A 23,361-nucleotide genomic window follows, 5' to 3' on the forward strand; every position below is an offset into this window, starting at 1 on the left:
TCTTGGCTCGACTAGAGCAGAATCTATATCAGCTATTCTTGAGTCGGGACTAGGGTGAGACATGGCAAGTCACGACTCTTGCATGAGCACTCCCCTCCTTCTGCCATTATTTCTAAAGAGGCCTGGGGCCAGCATGCATCATCTTTGTACACAGTTCCTGGACAGCCGCCTCTTCCCGACCCCCCCCCCCCCGAGCCATGCCCACACACATGTGCTTCTTTCACTGCAGAGATGGTGAAGAAGGCCATTGATAGGATGAGAACTGGGAGAGCATATGATCATGATGGCTTAGTGGCTGAGCATTTTATACATGCCAGGGATCTGCTTGCAGAGCTTCTAGCAGTGATGTTAAACCATGCCATGTGTGAGGACATGCTTGATACATGGAGTTTATCTACTATTGCACCTATCTTCAAGTCAGGAGACCCTAAGGAGCTTGGGAATTATTGCACTATCATGATTGGACACACATTAGCACGGCTGTACGCATCCATTCTTGAGCAACAACTGAGTAGATGAGCACAGGAGGAGGGTATACGCGCAGCGGGCAGGCAGGGTTAAGTAGAGGTTTTTCTACTCTTGACCACATTCTGACACTCAGAGCCATTATTGAAGAGGGCAGATCACAGGGGAGACAGATCTATTGTAGCTTTGTGGACTTCCGCAAAGCATCTGTTGACACAGTACCCAAAGCTAGATTGACGCGCAGACTACAAGAGATGGGAATATCCACAGAGCTGATTTGGGGGATCGTGGCATGCCGCATTATACAGGTCAGTAGTGGGGCATGTACTCACTCTAGAGGGGTTATCTACATTAGTTCACTCCACTATTGAGGTGCATCAGGGCTGCCCGCTCTCTCCTACTCTATTCGGTATGTATGTGGATGAGGTTTCTGACTATCCTGAGAGAGGGTGATAGAGGTGCACAGCTGGCAGGGACATGGATTCCACAATTGTTATATGTTGATGATATTGTGTTGATCTCCGACTCTCCGGAGGGAATGCAACGTCACTTGGATGCTTTGCATAGGTTTGCCCACGACAATGGGTTGTCTGTCAACCTTGGTAAAACCAAGGTTATGGTGTTTAACACCACCCCACAGTGGACCGGGAGATCGGCACCCGCATTCACATACGGCCATGAGAGAGTGGAGTATAGAGATGCTTACACCTACCTTGAGGTGTCTTCAATGGACCAGCATTTTCATTGAGGAGAGCCGTAGAGACTAGACTGACTAGAGCATATGAGGATGTGTTCGCATAACCAGTTTAAGGAGCCTCGGAGGAAGCTCTGGCTTTTTGATACTCTGGTGGCTTCCGTGGGCTCTATGGAGTTCAGATATGGGCGCCTTCAATGGACCATCACGGGAGATCGGGTCGCTGATGGATGGGGAGACATGGAGAAGCCTCTAGTCTCTATGATCTCCGGGCTTATTAGAGCCAAGGCTTCCGTACCACATGACATTATTCGAGCAGAGCTAGCTGCCCCCCCCCCACTAGTGGTTGAGGCGCTTACCAGATCAGTGTCCTTTATTCGCTTTGGGACATCCCCAGAGACACATATGCCCGCCTAGCACTTGAGTCCTCTCGACAATTAGCTACGCAGGGAGATACCACATGCTGGTATGAGGAGATGACACCATGGTTTCAAGTACATGGGTTCAACATGGACAGATTGCCCCCCTTTCAGATGCACCCTCTCTAACTCTAACACCGTCCGAGATCATCAAGCTCATCCACCAGGACTTGACTCAGCTAGATACCAAGAGGACTTAGATACAACCGGCACAAGCGCTGGGCACAAAGATGGCTTTCCACAAAGAGCATCTTCTCCAGCTTGCTAAGGATGGTTTTAACTTTTGAGACGAGGCTCAGATACATGGTGTCACGTGACACATCCCAACCCTATGTGTCCGTGGACAAGCTACACCACAGCAGGGTTCAATCAGTTCAGTCAAGTCTAGATTAGCAGTGATCTGGCACCTTTGTGAGTCTATTCGTAGACCGTGCATGCCAGTCACTTAGCATAGATGCATATCCTCCGGTTGCACACAGCATGATCATCGGAATTCCCATCAGAATCCATTAGCATCAGTTAGGGGAATTTTCCAGTGCATTTAGCCTATTTTCCTATTTTTGGTTATTTTCACTTATTATTTTTAAGTGACTTTCCAACAAAAGTAGGTAGGGCAATTTTGCTAAGTTAATATATAAGCAAACCTTATCACTTTCTGATAGAAGGGACAGCAGGAGCTTCCCGCTCAACAGGCAACTTCTTAGCAGTACCCCCCCTCCACACTGCTTTTTAGGGTCTTGTCCCTTTTTTTGCTGTTTTTAGGGTTTTGTCACTGTTTTTTTGCAAATTTTTAAGGTTTTCAAACTGTTTTTTGTTGTTTTTTAAGGTTTTGCCACTTTCTTAGGGTTTTGAAACTGTATTTTACAGTTTTTTAGGGTTTCCAAATTGGTTTTTACTGTTTTTAGGGTTTCAAAAATCTCTTGCTATTTTTTAGGTTTCGCTTGTGTGTTTTTATTGTTTTTAGGGTCTCTCTCTCTCTCTCTCTCTCTCTCTCTCTCTCTCTCTCTCTCTCTCTCTCTCATATCCTACACAGTTCCTGCTAGCTACTTAGTTCACATGTAGCAGTTTAGGATTCTATAGTACCCCTTTTTCAATACCTTTTTGTTTTTGGTACTCAGACATTGTATCAGATTCACCACGTTGTAACTTTTTGGTCTCACAGGTCATTTTGGCCTTTTGAAGACGTTAATATAACATTTCATTTCATTCATCTCTTTCTCTCTCTCTCTCTCTCTCTCTCTCTCTCTCAACCCACAAAAGAAAACGTCTTCCCCACTCACACCAATGGCTAGCAAGGCGAAATTCGTACTCACAAACAAGCGCATTTTGACATTGGAGATGGAAATGAAAGGTTGGAAGAAGGAGATAGAAGAGGAATGGAGAGAAGAGAAAATAGTTTTCCGCCGTGAGCAAGACCAGAGGGAGAGATGGAAAGAGGAGAAAGAAAGTCTGGTAGAGTGAATCTCTCTTTTGGAAGGTACTATTGCTACCCTTATGACAAAAGAAAAGAGGGAATTTCTCAACGACAAGAAAGCTATCAAAGAAGAGATCACCAAGGAGATCGTAGGAAGCATTGAGAAGAAGCTTGATGCGCACAAGAACGGATGAGTCGAAGCTGTCAAGAGGAACCTCAAGCAATAGACAAGAGAGGAGGCCGAAAAGTGGATTGAAGTGGCCAAGAAAGAGAAGACCAAGACGCGTACGCCCAGCCCAACTATCATTAACATGACATTAAAAGAAGAACAAAGGAGGAACGATCCATGCATGTACGCATATCCGGTATTAAAGACCATGATAATGTGGATGAGGAAGTTAAGGAGCTTACGACAATGATAGGGGTGATAGCACCCACACATACCAAAGCATGGAGGGTGGGGAAAAAGAAGGCAGATATAGGCACATCCTCGGTCAAAAAAAGGGCACTAATTTTGTGTTTCCCCTCAATGGAAGCAAAGGAGTTCTTGAAAAAGAGACCAATTTAAACAACACACGTGTCTTTTTAGGAGATGGTCTTACCTTCGCACGATTAGCACACATGATGGAGGTCAGGCTAGAGATCAAGGTGGCAAGGAGAAGGGGAAGGTGGCTTTCTACAAAGACAGCCGCGTTGTGATTATGGAGAGGCGTACCACATGATCGTGCAAGGCCTATGGACCAAACTCAGCATTGCTGCTTGGAATTGTAATGGGACTCTGAGACTAGATGTAGGAGCCTTTAAGGACAGCTTCACTGGGAGGGACATCGTATTTTACTCAAAGACGCATCAGGCACCTAGACATCGTTTACCACATGTTAGTGGATATACATGGGAGCCGGCAAGTAGATAGGAGACAGATTAGAGCATAGGGAACGAGGGTCTGGCAAAGTGGCTGTACTTTATAGGGAGGAGTTATAGCCAATGATACACATTGCTCACAGAGATGATCATGCCAAGTATATGTGGATAAGGATATATGGGAATTTTCTAGAGATGGTGATATCATGATTTTGAGAGATTTCAACACCAGGATAGTGCAGTATTAGTCAGTCTTCTATAATACCTGTGCGGAGATGTTGAGAGAGCTTGATACGACTGACATGGGTCTGGCAAGAGTCTGACATTATATAGAGTAGATGGAGTATGGCAGACCTATCTATGTTTGCACAAACTTACATGAAAAGTCTTACGGAAAATTTAAGGAGTTTAGTTATCAAAACAAACACAGAGATGGGTAGTGCACATCGTTTACCCATCCTGAATGGTATCGGGAGATTCCCCAAGTAGAGCGGTTTCCCTTGTTTCCCCCATCGTCATGGAGCTAGTACATTGGATTATGTCATGACTACACCGAGTTTCATTTCATGTATTGATGATTTTGTGGTGGGCCCTAGGCCAATTGGGGTGGTAGTGGATCATGTTGTCCTGCAGTTTTCACTTAGTTTCTCTTACAGTATAGCTGCACCGTTGCAGGCACCCAGGCCCACTCGCTATCATGTACAGGCCTTCCCACATAGCCACCCTTCAAAGAGACCTCGTTCTGGGAAGACGCCCCAGAACAGATGGTATGATGACGAGTGTAGAGAGACGAGAGTCTTGACTACAGAGGGAGGTGCGCATGGGCGTCATCATTCAACATATTCACAGATTACCTTCCGGCATCTTGTGCGACGAAAGAAGAGAGCTTACCTAGCTTAGCTGGAGAGAGATTTATATCAATTATTCTTGAGCCCAGGACTTGGGTGCGGCTTGGAAATTGTTTCGTGAGCACTCTCTAGCACCACGCTTTACATATACAGACATATGGGGTGAGTATGCTACTCCTCTCTACATGGCCCCGGACCAACAATAATTGCCAGATCCACCAGAAGCATGCCCACATACTTGCGCTTTCTTTACTACACAGATGGTAAAGAAGGCTATTGATAGGAGGAAGATTGGGAGAGTATATGACCATGATGTCTTGGTAGTTGAGCATTTTATACATGTGAAGGATCTTTTGGCTGATCTTCTTGCATTGATGTTTGATAGAGCTATGTGTGAGGGTTTCCCTCATACTTGGAGCATGTCCACGATTGTACCTATTTTCAAATCTAAGGGACACTACTTTGCCTGGGAATTACCATACTATCATGATTGGACACACACTAGCCAGATTATATACATCCATCATTGAGCATGAGTTGAGCAAATGGACAGAAAGAGAGGGAATTGGAGCACCAGGCCAGGCGGGGTTTCTCTATCCTAGATCACATTCTCAACTAAGAGCTATTATTGAGGAGAGCAGATTTCATGGGAGGAGGATTTATTGTAGCTTTGTGGATTTTCGCAAAGCTTTTGAAACGGTTTCAAGGGGCAGATTGATGTGTAGACTCTAGGAGCTGGGAGTGTTAGTAGAGCTCATATGGGGGATCATGGCCTTGTACAAGACAGTTACATGACGAGTCCCCAGGGGATATCCGAGATTATTCACTCCACCATATTATCCACTCCATCATTAGGGTGAAACAGGGCTGCTCATTATCCCCCTCTCTTTTTGGCATGTATGTGGATGAGGCTTCAGACTACATAGAGAGGGAGAGTGATAGAGGAGCACAGTTGGCAGGGACATGGATACCCCTATTGTTGTATGCACATGAAATTGTGCTTATTTCCGATTCACCTGGGGGGATGCAACGCCATCTTGATGCTTTACACACATTTGTGCACGATACTGGTATGTCTGCTAACCTTGTGAAGACCAAGGCTATGGTATTTAATACTATAGTGCAATGTGTTAGGTGATCAGCACCCAGTTTTACTTATGGATAGGACCAAGTGGAGTATATGGATATGTACACTTAAGTACCTTGGGGTGATTTTAGTGGCCCGATTTGCTCCATGAGAAGAGCAGCAGAGACTAGACTGACTAATGCATACACAACTTTGGGAGGTTTAGAGAGGATCTGTTCACAGGTTCCATTCCAAGAGCCTCACACCAGGCTATGGCTTTTTGATACTCTCGTTGCCTAAACTATGCTATATGGAGTGCAGATATGTGGACCCTCGGTAGATGATCATGGTCGTCAGCACTGACGTACGGATGGGTGGCGAGACATGGAGAGGCCACTTATCTCCATAATCTCCAAGATGATCAAGACTAAGGCCTCGGTTCCCCATGTGATCATCCGAGCAGAGCTGGCTGCTGCTCCTTTGGTGGTTGAGGCTCTTACAAGATCAATGGCATTCAAACACAGTTTATGGGAGCTCCCACGAGATTGTTATGCTCAATTGGCCCTGGAGTCCTCCCGGCACTTGACAGCACACGGAGATATATGTTATTGCTATGCACAGATGCCAGCATGGTTTGAGCTACATGATTTCTCTATGGACATGTTCCCCCCCTTTCAGTATTCTCTAGATGCACCCCCCCTCTCTCTCTCTCTCTCTCTCTCTCTCTCTCTCTCTCTCTCTCTCTCTCTCTCTCTCTCTCTCATGGAGGGAGGTCACCAGACTTACACGACACAATCTGTTTCAGTTGGATACGCAAAGGACATGGATACAACCTATACAAGAGTTGTGCACAAACTTCAAAGATGACATACAATAGAGAGCATTTTCTCCAGCTCACAGAGGATGGGTTCTTATCTGGTGGACACTCACTTGTCCCACGGATTACAATGTGCTATTGGACACATTCGGACATCATCACATCACTTGGAGATTGAGACTGGTCAATATTGAGGCATTTCAGCTGAGGCCGGGTTGTGCTAGTTGTATCAGAGAGAGCCAAAGACAGAGCTTCACTACATATGCCACTGTACAGCATACTATGAGATACGGCCGCTTTTACTGCCTCTTTAGAGAGTGTTGGGCCTCTGTTATGAGATACCAGGATCAGAGATGTCTTGGCCTATCTATTGGAGATTCAGCGTCGAGCGATATTGAGCAGGGTTATTGAGAGAGAGAGGCTCACACACCGAGAGACACGCCTAGAGACAGATCACAATGTTCTTCCATCCAAAGAGTAAGCAAAGACGAGATCAGCCAGAGAGGAGGGATACAGGGAATATCACTAGCAGAGGTATATTGGGTGATCGAGCAGCCAAGTTGGGGAGATCCAGGAGGCCCAAGATGAGGGGATGGTCCCATCGACACGGTAGGTTGCAACAGAGGATTAAATCTCTATTGGCGAAACATGGGAGACGCCCTATGCAAACTCTCACCATGGAGGGCATCGACATGATCATGCAACACCCTATGCAAGCCATCTCCGGATTCTGATACACATCCACCATTTTGTACGTGTTCTTTGAGATACACACCCACTTTTTGTATATGTACCTCTCAAGCTCTTGATACCCACCTTTTACAGCTCTAGTAGTGTTCCTGTTTTGTTAGTTTCTTTCTTTCTTTCTATCTATCCAAACCTTGTATCAAATTCACCATGATGTAACTTCTGGTCTCATAGGTCAATCTTGCCTTTAGAAGACGCTAATATAACATTTCATTTCTCTCTAGCGCTATTAGTGTGTAGCATTTTTCCTCTCTCTAGCGTTTTTCCTCTAACAACGTTTTCTCTCTCTAGCGTTTTTCTCAGCAAACTCTGCATCTTTCTAGCGCTTCCCTTGCCCTCTACTCTGACACCCTACTTGCAGAGTCGCTACCCATGCCCGTTCGGCGAGCGGTACGCGATAGGAGATTCTGAGGATATCTGTCGCAATAGATCCGAGATTCATTGGCTGCCCCGCCCCGAGAGGAGGTTTGCTCGCGGTTGCAGATGAGATCATCACCTGATTCACCCTTTTCCTGACATATCTTTAATGACTCTGATCGTTGCCTTGTGAGTGAAATTTCTTGCATGCTGCACAAAGGCAACCCACTGAACAGAGAGCATTTGAGCACTTATAGAGATTTCTGTTACATCGTAAACTAAATAAAGTAAACAAAGAGCAATGAACTTCACATGCAACGGCAGAATATATTATAAAATAGAAAAGAGAAAGGCTAGAAGAAAACTATTGCTGAAACCACTATTAGAGTTTTCCTGGGCGATCAAAGCATTGTATCAAGACTTAACATTGCAATAGATGACCTAGTAAGAGAGGACAATGTGATGTGGACTTTCCAGTTGTTTAAGTATAAACATATAAGATGATTGTTATCATATTAGTGCCCAGCACATCCCTGAGAAGTTTGTCTGCAGACAAACTTCATACAAATGTGCTGGGCACTAATCTTTTGCCATGTTCAAGCCATGGAAAAGATGACGGTAAAGAAAGTTAGAGTCCTGGTTACCGATAGCTTCAGAATAAATGCATTCCTCGTAGTATTGTTTCCCCTTAGGAAAGGTGATGGTTAGTTGACCTTAAAACATAAGAAGCCAATATTGTAGCAAGGTGTTAGAATCAAGGTGTGCGATACGAATCGAGGTGTCTTGTATCTGTACGGCGTACTTCCTCTTTCTGGTCCCTGATAAGTAATGTGTGGTAATTGTGTGCTGCACTGCTATTCTCAAAACATACTCTTCAATCTCAAAACATACTCTTCAAGAGCACATTTCCTAAGAAACGCCCTCTCTACTAGCTATCCCCCTAATAATTCTTTGGGTGGCAGAGTACAATCAGGCATACTTTGAGCACATACATGCTGAGTAACTCTTGTATGAATTCTCACTACTACCACAAAATGTCAAGCTAATATTGGTACTTCTTTCCTACAAATCAAAGTCTCATGCAAATAAAAAACTATAAAGAAGGGAATGTCTTGCCAACACATTACTCAAGACACTTTGCATTGACACATACCACACCAATTGTGCCAGGTGCCTCCTCCTGCTTCATGGCCAGCTCGACTGCAGCTTTGAAACGGGGCTGTATTACACGTAAAGGTAACGTTGCCTCCGGGAAAAGAACAATTCCTTGAAAATCGCATGCCTTACAATTTTCAGACAGGTTTGCAGAGAACAACAAAACATCAAAATTGATTAACTCACCTTCTAGATAGAACATTGGGAGTGTGAGAGTGGCTCCTCCATCCCAAAAAGACCGACGACAATGGATGTCATCAACCTCTGCAATAACCAGGTATGCCATCACAACAATTCCTAGCCATGAAAGCACTATTTAAAAAGATTTTAAAGTCTTACCACCCAAGTATGAATGAGTGGAAGCAAGAGATATATCAAATGTAAAGCCACCGTTACGCCCTCCTCCACCATCACCATGACCATCTAAGCTGTCCACAAAGAAGAACAATTAAATCATAAAGTCCAATCAATTGACTATTTGGCCTGTTTGCAGGTCATAAAGCACCTTGACTATCTGTGCTGCGCACAAAGCAACACAATATACCTAGATGAATCCAGGAAATGCCCAGATTCACCATATAAAGAAAAGTGCAAGGTATAGGCTCGTGGTAGTCACCCACAAGACAATATAGCCATCAGCTCCATCATGCATAGTATTGTCCAGATTCACCATTAAAAAAAAGTGCAAGGTATAGGCTCGTGGAAGTCACCCACAAGACAATATAACCATCAGCTCCATCATGCATAGTATTGTCTAAGTACTACGACATCCCCACTCACGCTGTCAGTGCCCAATAATGGGTGTAGAACTAGGCACTCAATATATGCTCCCACACACTCACACCATGCACACATACACACAAGCATACATGAATACAAAGATCTGTGTACTGCGTTTCTATCATAACTCTAGAGATGCAGGACACACTCAGCCATAATGAAGCCTAGCACTAAAAGAATCATGAAATAGGAAAAATTAGCACCAAAAAAAAGTAGTTGATAGGGCATACCGCACTACAGAAGATAGAAAGAATTGGCACAATATCAACTGGGCATAACTCGGACGAAAACTTCACAATGTGAAGTCTGCATGTCCGCTATCGACTAAAAAATATACCTAGATGAATCCAGGAACAATAATTTAAAGTCCAATAAAATGACTGTTTGGCCCCTTCAGCTGGTCTGCTTTTGCAGGCCATGAAGAACTAATTTTAAGACACACCATGTTTAACATGTGAGCTTAGAGGTTAGTTTTGAACTCTGTGAATCAATGAAAGCTTCATGTGAAATCCTATGTTCTGACTGAACAGCCTCTTGCTCTACGCTTTCCTTCTCTACTTTCCTTCATAACATTCTCAAGCACGGGACTATGAAAATTGAACTGGTTCTTCATTTGTTATATGCACGCAAGAGCACAAACTGCATATTTGAAAAGTTGAGAACTTAAGTTGTCACATGACACATCCAACCCTATGTGTCCGTGGACAAGCTACAACATGATTAGGGTTCAGTCAGTCCAGTCAATCTAGATTTAGAAGTGATCTGGCACTTTTGTGAGTCTATTCGTAGACCGTGCATGCCCAGTTGTAGCCTGCTACAGTGTCACTTTCACTTTCACACGACAATAGTTTACAGTTGGGCTTTGGTCAGTTGGTCTTTGGTCTGGTCGGTACACACTTGGGCAGAGACATGTGGCAGGGTGGTCTAGTGGACATCGTGGCCAGGTCACCACCGCCACCCGGTGGGGATAGACTTAGATGATGTTCTTTATGAGCCGTTGGTGGCTCTTGATGATTGTACATATGAGTAGTCGTTTTGGGGCAAGTGGCATTATCTTGTACGTAGTCGTCTAGAGTGGGTCTTTACACAGAGCACGTCTTCACCATCCCGCACATCTGAGCCTCGACACCCCCATTGTACCTGTGAGTCCTGGGCTGGAGCTGAGTGTGCTGCCACGCCAGAGTCTATATCAGTCTTTGAGATAGTCGAGTCATATGTTCTGGTCTGCTGTTGTGTCTTTGCGAGCTCTGTTGACGTCTATTGTTCCTTCCTGTTCAGTCTGTTTGAGGGAGATTCAGTCTGTTTGAGTGAGATTGTCACGCACATTGCACTGAGTGAGATTGTCACGCACATTGCACTGAGGACTACCCACTGTAGAGAGCACGACACATTATCCGCGCTACAGGTGTGCTCTCATTTTGGCGTCACGGTGGGACCTCAAAGGAAGTCTCACTCTTGTGGAGATAAAATCGTGAAGCTAATCGGTTGTTACCTGGCTCTGCACACTTGCTTACACTGTGTAGATAGTCTGCAAGTCTGGTCCTCTCTCACCTTGGTCCAAGTCCTAGTCCTCGTCCCTGGTCCTTGGTCTTTGGTCCTGGTCTAGTCCTGGTCTTGGTCCAGCCCTCCTCGTCCTGCCAGCTAGGTGGTCTAGTCACTGGTCCTGGACCAGGTGGTCTAGTCACTATCCTCACTTGTTCTGTGTTAGACCTGTGTTGTTCACTATTCACTGCATGACACATACAAGGCGGTCAGTTGAGCGTCAAAGCGCACTATTGAGCCCTCTGAAGCACTATAACAGAAGACGCCCTGTGGTATCTAGTAGAAGTCCATTAACTTCATCAACCTTACCTCCACATATGACATCCCCCATTCCTTCATCCGGTTCCACATCTTCCAGATCACCTTCTCCAGTAAAGCTCTCTCCTATTCTGCTACAGCAGGACATTGAGCAACAGGCTCAACAAGGGGCCATGGAGGCGTTGGCTAGCGTGTTGGTCAAGGTAAACATCAAGTTCCCCACCTTCAAAGGACTCTCCTCGAAAGATGCGGACGACCATGCACAGAGGTTCTTATCTCTCTGTAGAGGACGTGGTCTTAACAGGGAAGATGCTTATCTGGTACTTTTTCCATCCACCTTGGACGGCTTAGCAGACAAATGGTACAGCTAGTTTGCAGAGAATCATTTTGCAACTTGGGCAGACTTAAGACAACAGTTCTGTGCAGCCTTCAGGCCAGGCGACTACCAAGAGAAAGTGTTGGATGAGTTGGCCAACATGGTGCTCCAGCCAGAGGAGACTTTTGCGGAGCTTATGACCAAAACCAAGTCTCTGGTTGCCAAGCTTCCCCAACAACCCGGTGAATTCATGGTTAAGAAGTGGGTGGAGAAGGCGCTTCCAAAAACCTCTCAACAAAAACTCCGGGAGAGCCTCCGACCTGACGCCACTCTGGAGGAATTCATCGCAGCTACTACTAGAATAGAGGGGGCTAGGAAGCTATTCAACAACTCTCCTACATAGATACTCCCTCTCTGGTCTCCGAAGGAAGTCCTACTAATCCTTTGAGTTCCTTGCGCAGGGAACTCGAAGCTCTCAAACTACAACGCGCCCTCCAAGAAGAGAAATCAATCTCTCTGAGACAAGAGAAACCATCGCACCTTGAGGCTTTGGATCAAATCAAGAGAGAACTAGAAGAGCTTCGGTCTCAGCAGGAGACCAAAGCTATGGTATGGTGCAGCTCTTGTCGCTCTCCTGGACATCCTCCACAGAACTGTCCCCTTCGGGCTTATTGCCACTTCTGCGAAAAATCTGGGCACAAAGATAAGGATTGTTACTATATCAAAGGATTGCGGCAAATACAACAAAATCTAGGTCCTTCTCTCCAACAAGGGCTAGCACCTGCATCCAACATGGTCTCACCCTACGGCCATAAAAACCCGTTGCCTCCTCTGCTAACAACACCCCCTATGCAGCAAGGTATGCACAACAACTTTGCAACCCACAGCTTTTATCATGCCAGTACTCCCTCAGTTCCCCAAAGTTTCTACACCTCAGCCTCAAGCACCGTGCAACAACAAGAGCAGCCACCACCTCGTCCCCCGTTTCGTACGTCTAATCGGCCAATCCTATGCTACAGATGCGGTGAATATGGGCATTACCAAAGTAAGTGTCCTTTACCTGAAGGGTCTCCTCCTTGCAGACATTGTCCGGAGTCTAAGGACCACTACAGTAAAGATTGTCCCAAACAAAGGGCATCCTCATCTTCAGGCCCAAATCAAAATCAACAAGAGTTTACATTCCCGAAAATCAATCTAATCACAGTGAACACCACCCCTCAGCCAGCACCTGCTACACATACAGTTCAGCCACAACAAGCAGCAGAGCCTACTGGGGTGCTCACTCGAGCACAAAGAGCAGCTCTGGGTTTAAGTTTGCCAACGGGACCATCCGGTCCAACACTTCAGCAACCTGTTCAAAATGTCGCACCCGTAAGTGGTGCAAAGAATAGGCCAGTCTCTATGCTTTCGGACATTGATGGAGCCTTCCTGGCAGCAGTAGCTGGCTGGCAACAGGTCAAAGTTTCCAAGGAGGCCCAGGTTGTAGGAGCTAGGCCCACAGCGGAAGCAATCTTGAAAAACACCTTTCAGCAAGTCTCTTTATGAGATGCTCCGGCTAGATGCAACCCTTAGAAGTGACACCCTCTCAATAATTCAGTCTTTGTACCCTGGTACAGGGCCTAGTGGCGGGCACCTACCTGTGAAGCCCCTGGAGTCCTACATGATTTCATATCCAACTGCTCCCCTCACCGACTATAAAAGTCCACGTCTTACTATATCTATTCTTGGGCAGTCATTCTCAGGCGTCATAGTGGATGGTGGGTCTGGAATCAATCTAATGCCTGAATTTACCATGTCAGCCTTAGGTCTGCAGCCTACTAGCCCTGCTCTGTTCACTGTTACATTGGCAGACCAGAGGACAGTCTATCCTGTGGGCATAGTAGAGAAGGAGCCTTTGAAGGTACAAGACTTCACATTTAGTTTGGATTTTGAGGTGGTCAGTCTTTCTCAGGTGGAGGGAGGATTTCCTTTGCTGATTGGTAGACCATGGTTGCGGCATACTAAGGCACTTCATAATTGGGAAAACGACGCCATGTGGATACACACTCCCGGCTCCCAAATGCAACCAATCCGGCTTGAAGGAGGGATGGATCCAGTGGCTCAGCACAGCTCATTGTCAGTACAGTCCAACCCCGACCCTGAGCAGCCCATCCCACCTGACCGGTCTGACGAGGACCTCCTACAGTGGTTGGAAGCTACCACATCAATGCCATGCTACATGGTCTCTACTCAAAACTTACCTATGCCGCCAGTAACACTCTCTCTTCAAACCCCCCAGGAGGGCACAGATGTCCAAAGTCCTACAGCAGACGGTACAACAGTCGAAGAAGTAAGTGTGTCAGCCCCAAATTCTCATGCTTCGAATGACCCGCCGATGGAAGCCCTCGGTCTTGGGGAACCTATAACACATCACCGAAGGGGGAAGAAATCTCCTCTGCATGCACTCGCCAAAGATTTCCCCCTTCCTGGAGCATCTCCCAAGTCGGACCCCCTTCAAAAGCACTCTGTCATGTCGTCTGCATCTGAAGATTTACCCTTCGAGTAGCTCCCACCGGGATGGTTACAAGAAGAGTATGCAGAGTTTCCTATCGATCAAACACCTGCACATGATGTCTTGAAGCTCCAAGAGGCAGCTCACCTCTCATCTTCAGAAGCACCCTCTCCACCTACACCCCCGGACCCGGTCAGAGAAGTCAACCTGGGAGATCCTGACAACCCTCAACACGTACTGTTAGCAGCTTGGTTATGGGAGCATCCCGCATTACTCAATCAGGTAGTCTCTTTCATACACTCTTTTAAAGATGTTTTTGCTTGGTCCTACAAGGATTTAGAGGGGATTCCACCAGAATTGGGTGTCCACACTATACCTCTGGTTGAAGGGGCTAAGCCTGTAAGAGGCCGAGCGTACAAGCTCAACCCGAAGTATGCTGAGGCGGTCAAGGCAGAGTTAGAAAAAATGCAAGAAGCAGGGATCATTGTACCTGTGGAGCACTCTGAGTGGTTATCACCCATGGTGATAGCGCCTAAGAAGCAGTCCAACAAAATCCGTATGTGCGTAGATTACCATGCTCTGAATAAGGTAACTATCCCAGATGGTTTCCCAACACCTTTCACCGAGCAAGTGCTCGAAGATGTAGCACGGCATGTATTGTACAGTTTCATGGATGGGTTTAGTGGATACAATCAGTTGGACATCCATCCAGGTGATCAGCTGAGAACGGCCTTTGTGACTCCCTGGGGTATTTTTATATACACTCGAATGTCTTTTGGGTTGAAAAATGCCCCACCTTCTTTCAATAGGGCGGTATATCTCATCTTTTGTCCTCTGCTTACGGATCATCTTCGCATCTTCATGGAAGATTTTTCGACCTTCTCAGGTGCTCAATGTTCAACCCCAGTGGAAAACCTAGAGGAACACCTCGCTCAGCTCTCTGTTGTCTTCCTCAGGTGCAGAGAGGCACGCCTAAAGCTAAATGCTAACAATTGTCATTTTTTGGTAACTGAAGGCACACTTCTAGGCCATGTGGTGTCTGCTAAAGGTTTAGCGCCTGACCCAGAGAAGATTGTGGCAATCTTAAAGTTACCACCTCCCATCAACCCAAAAGGGATACAGAGCTTTGTAGGCCACACAGGGTATCATCGCAGGTTTATACGCATGTATGCATAGGTGGCTCAACCCCTAACCCGCCTAACCAGTGATGTTGTTCCCTTTCAATGGTCAAAGGCAGAGGATGAAGCTTTTGCATACCTTAAAAAACGCCTCACTGAAGCGCCTATCTTAGTAGCCCCCGATTGGTCTCTCACCTTTCATGTGCATACAGATGCCAGTCAACTAGCTGTGGGTGCGATGCTGACTCAACCTAGTAAGGAGTATAACCTGGATCGCCCTGTTCACTATGCAAGTCGCCTACTCACCAAGGCAGACTGCAACTATAGCACCACAGAAAGGGAAGGTTTAGCTATTGTGTATGCTCTGCAAAAATTTCGGCACTACTTATTAGGGGTCCACTTCACAGTTATTACTGATCACCATGCCCTGCGATATCTGCTCAACAAGCCGCAGGTTGTAGGTAGAGTATGGCGATGGCTACTCTTATTTCAAGAGTTCGATTTCGAAGTGGTACTCAGGCCCGGCAAACATCATGTCCTTGCCGACCACCGTTCTCGCGTTCACACTGGTGAAGAAGCAACAGGGGTTGCTGACGACTTTCCTGATAGCAATCTCTTTAAAGTGGATACCACTCCGGAATGGTACGGCGATGTTTTGCATCTGCTTTCTGCTGGGTCTACCCAGAGAATGCTTCTCCCCTGCAGAAGAGACGCCTATTGCTGAAGTCTAGGCCTTTCACTCTCATTGGGGGCCAGCTATACAAATCAGGGCAGGATGGTGTTCTGAGGCGGTGTGACTCCCCTCATGAAGTCGAGTATATTTTAGAGGATGCCCATAGTGGTCCCACTGGTGGCCATTATCCTAGCCATATTACTGCACAAAAGATTCTCCAGTGTGGCTTATGGTGGCCCTATATTTTCCGCGATGCAATTGCCTATGTAAAGGTATGTGATGTATGTCAGCGCTGTGGCCCTAAACCAAGCAAACAGTCAAACCGTCCTCTGCAGGTCTCTATGGCATGGCAACCCTTTGAGAGATTGGGCATAGATTTTGTAGGCCCAATTACTCCCTCTGCCCAACCCGGCAATCGGAAGTATCTCTTGGTGGCTACCGACTACGCAACAAAGTGGGCAGAGGTACTTGCAACAACCGACTGCACTGGCACTACGGTAGCCAAGTTTCTCTACGAAAATATTTTGTGCAGGTTTGGATGTCCCTTGGAAATCACCAGTGACAGGGGTAGTCACTTTGTGAATGAAACAATTTCTACCTTGCTGGCCAACTACAAGATTTTTCACAGAAAATCTTGTTCCTATTACCCTAGAGCAAACGGGCAGGCAGAGAGCACTAATAAGGTTCTGATAGCACTCCTGCGGCAAGCATGTCATCTTCATCCCTCGACTTGGGCTCAAGCTATCCACGGTACACTTTGGGCATATCGAACTTCTTTCAAAGCCACAACCAATCACACCCCATTTCAATTGGCTTTCGGGTTGGAAGCGATAGCACCTTTCGAATTCAACTCAAGATCCCCGCGAGTGGGGAGTCTTCGTGCCAATGGAAATTTGGGGTCGGCATCTGTCTCTCGTCTTTCCCTTTTGGAGGAAAGCCGAGGTTTGGCTTCACTGGCTCTGGAAGCAGAGCAGCTTCGTCGTAAAGCCTGGAATGATCGCCATCTCAGAAAGCCGCAAATAACGCAAGGAGCACTAGTGCTACTTTATCAGGCCAAGTTTCTGAAAAAAGCAAAGAAGTTGGTCCCAGCATGGCAAGGACCATATAAGGTGATGAAGATTCTTCCCCACGGAGCTGTACAATTAGCCACTCTCGAAGGAGTTCCGTTGCCTTTAGTCAGTGGATCTCGGATAAAATGCTATCATGCTTAAGCTGCCGCTCAAGGGTCTAACCGAGCTACATTCAAGTGTTGAGCTTCGCCGATTCCTGAACCTGTAAATAACTTCGGAATCACTATCATCGGCATCTTGCTGTTCCTTTTCATCTTATCTCATACACCCTATGCGTACACCCTCTCATTAGACAGCTCCCCTTCTGCAGACTCTGTTAGGCTCAATGGGTTTGATTGGAATTGGATCAACTCTATCCTTCACTCTCTGTCTTCAATCTCTGTCTTTCTTGGGCATAACCTAATCTCCTCAATCTGACTCAGGTCCTTTTCTCAGCTTTTGCTCTCAAGTTAAACTTAGTTCTTGGAGATGCATAAATGCTTTGAGTGGGGTATTTATGTAGGATGATACTTCGCGTTTTATCTAAAATTGCTGATTCTTTCTGAGTACCTCGGTGTTATCAATGCTTTCTATTATTTTGGTCTAGCTAAATCTTTAAGGTCTCTGGGATAGTTTCCTAGGCGTTAAAGCTACCTGTTTTTTTTCTACCCTCCGCTTGTCTCTCCTCTCAACCCCCTCCCCTAGCCCTAATGCTCACCCTAGCCATACCCTTCCTCGCCCTAGCCCCTAGCATCGCCCTAACCCTCCCCTTGCCCCTTTCCCTCGCCCTCGCCCTAACCCTCCCCTTCCCCCTTCCCCCTTTCCCTCGCCCTCGCCCTAACTTTCCCATCTCCTCGCCTCTCGCCCCTAGCCATAGCTTTCCCCTCCCCCAAACCCCCTATCCCCTCGCCAAATTCCCTTGCCCTAGCCCCACTCACCCTCTCGCCCTCGCCCTAACCCTCCCATCCCCTCGCCCCTCGCCCTAACCTTCCCCTTTACCCTCGCCCCCCTTTTCCCCTCGCCCTCGCCCTTCCCATCCCCTCGCCCCTCGCCCTAGCCCCCCTCACCCTCTCGCCCTCGCCCTAACCCTCCCACCCCCTCGCCCTTTTCCCCTCGCCCTCGCCCTTCCCATCCCCTCGCCCCTCGCCCTAGCCCCCCCTCACCCTCTCGCCCTCGCTCTAACCCTCCCACCCCCTCGCCCTCACCCTCGCCCCTCGCCCTCACCCTCTCCCATCCCCTCGCCCTAGCCCCCCTCACCCTCTCGCCCTCGCCCTAACCCTCCCACCCCCTCGCCCTCGCCCTCGCCCTCTTCCATCCCCTCGCCCCTCGCCCCTTTCCCCCTCGCCCTCGCCCTCTCCCATCCCCTCACCCCTCGCCCTAGCCCCCTCACCGTCTCGCCCTCACCTTGTTGCTTCCCTCTCGCCTTGGTCCTCGCCCTTCAACCCCTAATCGCCCGCCCCCAACCTAGCCTCCTGGCTTGCGCAAAAGCAATCAAAGCCCAAACAAAAACAAAAACCTAAAAAGCACCTTTTAAAAACTCGAAAGCTACTTTAGCTTCAACTTAAAAGTAAATCAGCCTCAACTTCTTCATATCAGAAGCGCCAAGAGTATTCTAGACTCCACAGTCTTCTCTTCGCCAGGTGCCTCCGAAGCTCCTGCGCCCTGCTACTCCAATTTCTCGTTGGAAGTCCCCGCACAGTTTAGTAAGATGGTTCGTACTCGGAATAGAGAAAAGCAATTGCAATCAGAGGAAGAGTCCTCTGCCTCTGGGGATAGCTCTGACAGTAAATCAGACTATACTCCTAGTTCAGAGGAGATTTTAGAGGAATCTTCAGAGAAAGATTCACCACAGTCAGTCACTGCTGACAGAGTCACCACTCTCCAGGTGCCTCGTCCGTTTGGTGCCCTCTCCAAGGTACCTTTACTAATGCTATATCATTTACAGGCTCCGAATCCAGCACTCAAGGATGTGTTCTCTCAGCAGCAACTGATACACTTGGGTCTTCAAAATTTGACTCAGACCGATTTGTCTGCCAATATCTCTACTGCCAAGCTATGTTCCCTCTTGCTAACTTTTCCAAAGCTGAATGATACTGCACTTACAGCGGAGGATATCGGACAGGCTATGGGAATATTGACTGTGCTAGCACCTCTGCCCGCAACCAAAACCTTCTCGAATCTCTCACCAGAAGAAACTGCAAATGCTTGTCAGGAACTTTTGGTGGACTCACATCCAGAATATCACAGGAGTCAGCAACTGTATTCAGTGTTACAGTATTATTTTTTACTGCGAGCACCGGAAAGAACAGGGGTTCCATCTTCTCCAGGTTCTCCAACAATATGCGATGCTCTTTTTTGTCTCTACCACTGCCTGCCGTACCCATTTCACAATTTGCTGTTTAAAGCGCTACTGGACAGGGAAAGCGTTTTCGGACTCAGCGTAAAGGCAAAGCAGAAAGGTTCAATTGCTATGCAGCGCCTATTATATATTGGGTAGTGCAGATTATGCAACAAAAGACAGATGCAAAAGCAGTTCTCACCCTTCAAGATGATCCAAAAGAGCAAACCATTCCAAAATGGCCAAAGGGAAAGGCATCTGGCAAAAGAGGCCAAAGGTACAAAAAGATTCATCTGAGCAGTTGGCAACACTACCTTTCTCAGAATCACAGGTCAAAATCTCTAACGTCCATACTACAACACCAGCAGTGCGTATGTCTACTTTGTGGCCACCTCAACTTTCACACCACCTCTTGTGAGTAGTGTTGCAGTCACTAAAACACAACCACCAGTTGTGTCGCCAGCACCACGTACTACTCTTAGTGCAGAGGCACCTAGGGATAATGCTAGGGCACCGAAGGATAGTGCAGGGGCATCTAGCTCTGGGACGCCTACATCTGACAAGCATGACATATATGATACTTTTGCGCCTCAGGCCGACAAACTTTTATAAGCAGACAGAAGAGCCATTTCGACGATTATCAATGCAGCCCTCTCACTGCAAGGTACCAACGGTCTGCATCGCGCTTGCTATGACGGTATGACAAGGGAAGTGCAGGCTCATCTTCAACGAGCGCTGGATAGGGACAATTTCATTGCTACAGCTCAAGATCGCATAAGAATCTTAACTCAACAGGTAGTGGACCTCAAACATATTGTCCATACTCAGCAAAAACAGTTAAAAGAAGCAAATGATATGACCGCAGCAGTTCAAGACCTCTCTCGGGTGGTACATACACTATGTCCTTCCTGTGCAAAATACCAAGCTGTAGCTATTTCACAGGCAGTTCCAGCTACAGCTACAACTACAACTACAACCCCGGTTTCTCCGCAAGTTCCTGCTATGGCAACACAGATACCGACACAGACGGACGTTTCCAAAGCACATTTAGGGGATTCTCAAACAGCAGAGAAAGCAAATCCTACCAATATGGAGTCTAAGCCAACACGATCGGTCTCATCACAATTTCATGGTCCCTCTATGGCCTCCCCCTCCCAGTCCCCATCCTTTCCTCAGCACTTCTACAGCTTCTCGGGATTCCAACAACCTGTTCCACCCTCGCAGCCTGCCCAGTCTTTTCCTGGGTTTCCACCAGCTCCACCTACTCACCCTCAACCGTCTCACATGACGCAGCCTGCTGCTCATGGGCTGGCTACTCCATACCCAATGTACCCTCCTCATGGCCACTACCCCTCACCATACACTTGGCCTCCATCTCCTTACCCACCTTACTATCAGCCTCCTCCTCCTCAATCATCCGACCACCAACAGTAGATCGCCGATATTTCAATTCTTCAGTTCCGCTCTCCGGGACGCGCAGCGGTCTTGTGGCGGGAAACCTGTAGCCAGCTACAGTGTCACTTTCACTTTCACACAACAGTAGTTTACAGTTGGGCTTTGGTCAGTTGGTCTTTGGTCTGGTCGGTACACACTTGGGCAGAGACACGTGGCAGGGTAGTCTAGTGGACATAGTGGCCAGGTCACCGCCGCCACCCAGTGGGGATAGACTTAGAAGATGTTCTTTATGAGCCGTTGGTGGCTCTTGATGATTGTACATATGAGTAGTCGTTTTGGGGCCAGTGGCATTATCTTGTACGTAGTCATCTAGAGTGGGTCTTTACACAGAGCACGTCTTCACCATCTCGACACATCTGAGCCTCGACACCCCCATTGTACCTGTGAGTCCTGGGCTGGAGCTGAGTGTGCTGCCACGCCAGAGTCTGTATCAATCTTTGAGATAGTCGACTCATATGTTCTGGTCTGCTGTTGTGTCTTTGCGAGCACTATTGACGTCTATTGTTCCTTCCTGTTCAGTCTGTTTGAGGGAGATTCAGTCTGTTTGAGTGAGATTGTCACGCACATTGCACTGAGGACTACCCACTGTAGAGAGCACGACACATTATCCGTGCTACACCATTCACTTAGCATAGATGCATATCCTCCGGTTGCACACAGCATGATCATCGGAATTCCCATCACAATCCATTAGCATCAGTTAGGGAAATTTTCCAGTGCATTTAGCCTATTTTCCTATTTTTGGTTATTTTCACTTATTATTTTTAAGTGACTTTCCAACAAAAGTAGCTAGGGCAATTTTGCTAAGTTAATATATAAGCAAACCCAAGTTAGCACTTTCTGGCAGAAGAGGCAGCAGGAGCTTCCCGCTCAACAGGCAACTTCTCAGCAGTACCCCCCACAGCATCAGATCCATCCCCTTGGCGTTTTTCCAGGACCAGCCATCGCCATCCCTCAACCTCTCTTGCCTGGCGTTTTCTCTCCCAATTGGCAGCAGCCCCCAAGAGTCCACTAACGCTAGCATTGCATGATATTAGGCAGCGACTTCAGCCATTAAAACGCACCATTAACCTACAGCCAACCAGCGTTTTACCATCAGTTCAGCTCAGCAAAAACACCAGCAAAACCTCAGCAGTTTGTAGCGTTTTTGAGCAAGGAATAGATCTACAAGTGCAGCGTTTTCAGCAGGTGCAAATCAGCATAAAAACGCAGCCTAAAAAGACACACCACTTTAGCGTTTTTACCCTCAGCATGACCCCCTGCCAGATCCACCATTTTCAGCCATAAGCACAGTAAGAAAACAGTCATTTTCAGCCCCGAAAACAGTCCACAAATTCAGCCAAAAAAGATCACAGATTCAGCCATCAAGTCGTCGTTGTCACCACCGTCGTCATCGGCATAGTCCAAGTTGCATCAGTCCATTGCATACGCATTGTACACCTTTGTGCAATCAAAGTAGACCACTCTCGCCGACAAGAGTGGGGCCTTCGGAGGAGGGTTTTACAAACTCTCGGGTGTCGTATCTCTTCTCTCTCCTTCTCTCAGTCTCATTCACTTGCACGCACAATATCCACTCACTTTGTTCGTGATCATAGCACTCTCCATAAGACAGAAATCTCTCTCTTTCCCTAAGAACTAAAAGGAACCTTGAGCAGTAAAGATCACTAATCTTGAGAAAATACAACATTCATTCCGCTGCACCTTACAGGAGCCAAGCTCAGCAGGCAACTTCTCAACAAGACCCTGGCGGTTTCCCCCACCAAGCAAGAAGAAGCAGCATCCCCTAGCGTTTCCTTCATCCACAACAAGCTAGCGTTTTTTGCATCAGCAAATCCTCACCGTAAGTAAGCCCAAGCCTAGTGTTTTTGCATCAGCATCCATCGCCACAGGAATCCCGCATCAGCTAGCGTTTTCTGAAGACCTTTCCTAGCGTTTTTGGAACACATCAGCCTAGCATTTTTGAATGTCCCAATGATTGCAGATTTGCAGCATTTCGGACCTCAACTTGCAACATTTTTCAGCAATGAACAAATTCAGCCCTAAAAGAGGTAGCAGATTCAGCCCGGATAGACCATCAGATTCAGCCTTTAAGAACCTTTGTTTTCAGCCTTAAGAAGTCTCTATTTTTCAGCCCTAAACCTGCAGAATTTCAGCGACAAAGAACCACAGAAACAGCCCCAAAAATCAGCGTTTTTGGACCCGCAACTGATTTCAGCCCATTTTTTCGACAGCAGTAGCAAGATTGCAGAGTTCAGCCCTTAGGTCGACTTCGTCGTCACCGTCGTCATCGCCGACATAGCCTAGACTTGCATCAGTCCCATACATTCCATTTGTACCAGATTGTGCAATCATAAGTAGACCACTCTCGCCGACGAGAGTGGGGCCTTCAGAGGAGGTTTTACAACATCTCTGGTGTCGTATCTCTCTTCTCTCTCTATCTCTCAGTCTCATACACTTGCACGCACAGTGTCCGTTCACTTTGTTTGTGATCATAGCAC

The 23,361-nt window shown here is 47.1% G+C and overlaps 1 protein-coding gene across 5 annotated transcripts in view; it reads right to left on the minus strand.

Moving 5' to 3' along the window:
• Positions 1 to 23,361, minus strand: part of LOC147422831 (uncharacterized) — a 116,772-nt gene that overhangs the window by 40,365 nt on the left and 53,046 nt on the right. For 3 of the 5 annotated variants that reach the window (XR_015186769.1, XM_086502809.1, XM_086502812.1), the window contains exons 2-4: positions 9,183 to 9,271; positions 9,030 to 9,107; positions 8,842 to 8,954 (exon numbers count right to left, since the gene is read on the minus strand). Coding sequence is in view for 4 of the 5 variants with exons in the window: in XM_086502809.1 (XP_086358935.1) it covers positions 8,842 to 8,954; positions 9,030 to 9,107; positions 9,183 to 9,271 (280 nt within the window). In the remaining variant the exon portion in view is untranslated. The remainder of the gene's footprint in view (positions 1 to 8,841; positions 8,955 to 9,029; positions 9,108 to 9,182; positions 9,272 to 23,361) is intronic. The other 2 variants (XM_086502810.1, XM_086502811.1) reach the window with 1 other exon arrangement.

Source organism: Adiantum capillus-veneris, chromosome 27 (assembly GCF_014529385.1).
Source record: "Adiantum capillus-veneris isolate H3 chromosome 27, ASM1452938v2, whole genome shotgun sequence".
NCBI classification, from domain to species: domain Eukaryota; kingdom Viridiplantae; phylum Streptophyta; class Polypodiopsida; order Polypodiales; family Pteridaceae; genus Adiantum; species Adiantum capillus-veneris.